General features: G+C 42.3%; 1 protein-coding gene across 1 annotated transcript in view; it reads left to right on the forward strand.

Moving 5' to 3' along the window:
- The first annotated feature begins 648 nt into the window (after positions 1–648).
- Positions 649–3,388, forward strand: part of LOC125486346 (protein SCAI-like) — a 41,884-nt gene continuing 39,144 nt past the window's right edge. Inside the window, exons 1-2 of the mRNA XM_048613378.1 lie at positions 649–744; positions 2,727–2,828. Of these exons, the coding sequence (XP_048469335.1) occupies positions 649–744; positions 2,727–2,828 (198 nt within the window). The remainder of the gene's footprint in view (positions 745–2,726; positions 2,829–3,388) is intronic.

Genomic DNA, 3,388 nt, shown 5'->3' on the forward strand with positions numbered 1-3,388 from the left:
AACATCAAAGTTTATTTCTCTGCATTCTCTAGACTCCATTTCTTTCTCCACAGTAATATTCATTTAGTATCTCTCTCCTCCTATGGGGTGCAACACAAGGATGACCTCCTTGATCTTTAGGAGGCCATACCATCTCTCTAGTTGTCCTCTTGCTTTTAATGTATTTGTAGAATCTCTTTGGATTATCCTTAACCTTATCTGCCAATGCTATCTCATATCCCCTCTTTGCCTTCCTGATTTCTTTGTAAAGAATGCCTGTACATTCTTTATATTGATTAAGAGATTCAGTTGAACCAAGTTGTCTTCTAAAATAAGATACACTCTCTTATTCTTGACGAGAACCACAATATCTTTATTCATCTATTGTTCCTTAATCTTACAGACCTTACCCTTCACTCTAACAGGAACAAAATGCCTCTGAACTCTTGTCATCACGCTCTTGAACGCTTCCCACTTGACAGATGTCTTTTTACCTGCAAACAGAAAATAACTCTGGGAGATATCACGGCTACCGCATCCCTCAGGATGCATGGAGTGAGCAGGAGGCCCGGAGATTTTCAGCCCTAACTCCATTTCCTATAGATGAGCAACGTGCAATGTCATCGCAGGCTCCTTCTATCCCAGGACACTGTGATGGAATGGTACGAGATGTTGGAGCTGAACCTGAGGGCTGTAGGAGTCAGAGGCCATCCTCTCTCTGGCCGTGGAATGCCTATGCCACTGGCTCCTTTCAGTGAATGTTGGGTAATCTGTGTGGGATCTTTGTCGTGAACCTCGAAATGCATCAAGACTGTCACTGATGCCATCTATGCAAAATTGCACCTGTTCATTTCTTCCAATGGTGGGGTCAGTTCTCCAGTCCACGCGGTTGTGTTTGGTAACATAGCTGGGTTCCCCAAGGTACAGAGTGTCATCAAGCGCACACACCTTGCTACCAAGGGGGCTGTAACACAACACTGCAAAATTCAACAGAAAGGGGTTCCGTTCATTAACGTTCAAGAGATCTGTTATCAGTATTACACTTATTGTGTACTGCTCCCCTGAGAGCTGCCACAACTTCTGTATTCAGGAGCACACTCACGTACTAGATATATTTGAAGGTTCAGGTGCTTTACAAGATTGTTACTGAGGAACAAGGCTGTGCACTGCAATCATGCCTCTTGACACCATTGCCCAACTCTCTGATGTGGAGTGAAGGTTTTGTGCTGCTTGTGCCTCAACCAGGGCTGTGATGATGCAGAGTATAGGGTAGTTCAGGATGCAGTTCTCCTGGTTGGACCAGTCTGGGGAGGCTATCTTGCATAGTCAGCTCAGTGTGCTGTATTATCCTGATGTGTGTGGAGCAGATAGGACGTGGCTAAGAACAAGAAATGTATGAAAGCAAGGAATGGGAGAGAGAATAGGGTTCTATGTACAAGAGAGTGTCAGTCAAGTCAGCTATAAGACATAAGCAGTGTTTCTTTGAGGCTGCTGTTCCATGATGGTGCCAGTGAGGGGCAGTCCAGACCACCAGTGCTAGTCCAGTTGCACAGCAGCCTTTCAAAATGACACAGACACAAGGGATACTGGTCCTTTGGTAGATGTCAGCTGAGTGGCGAGTTGTTCTGGAAACGGCTCACGGTAAAATGGTTTTTTGCCATTTGGTTTAACTCTTTTCTTCACACCTAATCGGAGTCCACAAGCCAGTCAATCTGAAAGGAGAAGTCAAGACTATAAAGCAACACGGAATTTTTCTACCAGCACGATTAATTGCACTTACTGATGACCAACAGGATGAATATTTGTGGACGGGCTAGACAGTTTTTTAATTTTATTCTTGCCCTCTTCAATCACAAATATCTACTAAATACACTTGCTCATCAGAATTACTAGACACTTTAGCTGTGAATTGCCATACTTCTGGCCAACTATGTAGATAAATATTGAGTTTCCCTGAGAGTTTCACACTTACTAACTGGTTTAGAGCAATGAAGACCAGAGGATCCCTGGTTTGAACCCCATTTCTTACTGAGATATGCTTTAAGGATTACGGTTGTCTTTAACTCACCTGGAATGCGAAGAAGAAAGTAAATCAGGATCTATGCTCCTGACTTTGAGCTTCCTGCTAGATGTGTGCGAGTGCCAGATCATGATAGGATAAAAGTCGGTTGTGTTACCTTCCATAACTGAAAAGCACATGCCATCAAAAATTGCACAAGAACAGAACTGATTTCAGTGAGGTACCAGAGTACAAATTAATGCTGTGGAAATGTGCAAAAGGGGTAACTGAAGAAGGGGAAAAATAGCTCTAAAAAATCTGAAGCTGCCAGAAATAGGGGTACAGAAGGGTTTGCAGGTAGTTTCAATGTGGCTGCTTCAGGTTTCATTGAGGCCTGTTCAATAAGTCTTAAAAATGATGATTCTCCTTCATCCCAGGGCAAGTGGGCTCAAGTCACATGAGCCATAATTTGGCATTGTGGCCTTTATCAATCCTTTCAGCTAAAGAAAATTGTGTTTTTAAACTTCAACAAATGTGTTTTGTTTTTTTTGAATTGGTGTTCATAAAATATTTTTAATGTTTAGTGGGCAGATGTGATTCTTTATTGAAATCGGTTTTGAACAGCTTTGATTAAAGACCTGAGGACAGATTGTTCTGAACCAGGAATGGTGCATAGCCTAATGTGGAATCTCCAAAAATGTGCAAAAGAACAAATAACTCTGTAAATTGTCTTTTTTTTTCTCTCCAGGAATCAACAGAGAAACCATCAAAACGAGAAAATCCACACAAGTATTTGCTGTACAAGCCGACTTTCAGTCAACTGTATACATTTCTTTCTGCATCTTTTAAGGTTTGCTAATTTTCCAATGTATTTATTTCAATTCAGTCATGGGATGTGGGTATTGCTGGCAAGCACTGATTGCCTATTCCAATTGCCCTGGAACTGAGTAGATTGCTAGGCCATTTCAGAGGGCAGTTAAAAGTAAACCATGTTATTGCTGCCAGTCTGAAGTCTCATGTAGGCCTGACTAGGTAAGGCTGGTAGATTTCCCTCCCTGAAAAGGATATTAGTGAAACAAAGATAGTAGGAACTGCCGATGCTGGAGAATCTGAGATAACAAGATGTAGAGCTGGATGAACACAGCAGGCCAAGCAGCATCAGAGGAGCAGGAAGGCTGATGTTTTGGGTCTGGACCCTTCTTCAGAAATGGGTCCTGAAGAAGGGTCCAGACCAGGTCTTTATCCATCCCAGGTGCCTCTTATCCTGCTAATTGTGCAGTCTAGGCTGCCTCATTACATTTTGTTCTAACAACATATACTCCTAACTGAAACTACTTAACTCTGTCAGTAGTCTTTGAGCTTAATAAAGGTTTACTAGGATAGATAAAGAGGACAAGAACTGCAGATGCT

The sequence above is a fragment of the Rhincodon typus genome, chromosome 28 (genome assembly GCF_021869965.1).
Source record: "Rhincodon typus isolate 14 chromosome 28, sRhiTyp1.1, whole genome shotgun sequence".
In the NCBI taxonomy this organism is placed as follows: Eukaryota; Metazoa; Chordata; class Chondrichthyes; order Orectolobiformes; family Rhincodontidae; genus Rhincodon; species Rhincodon typus.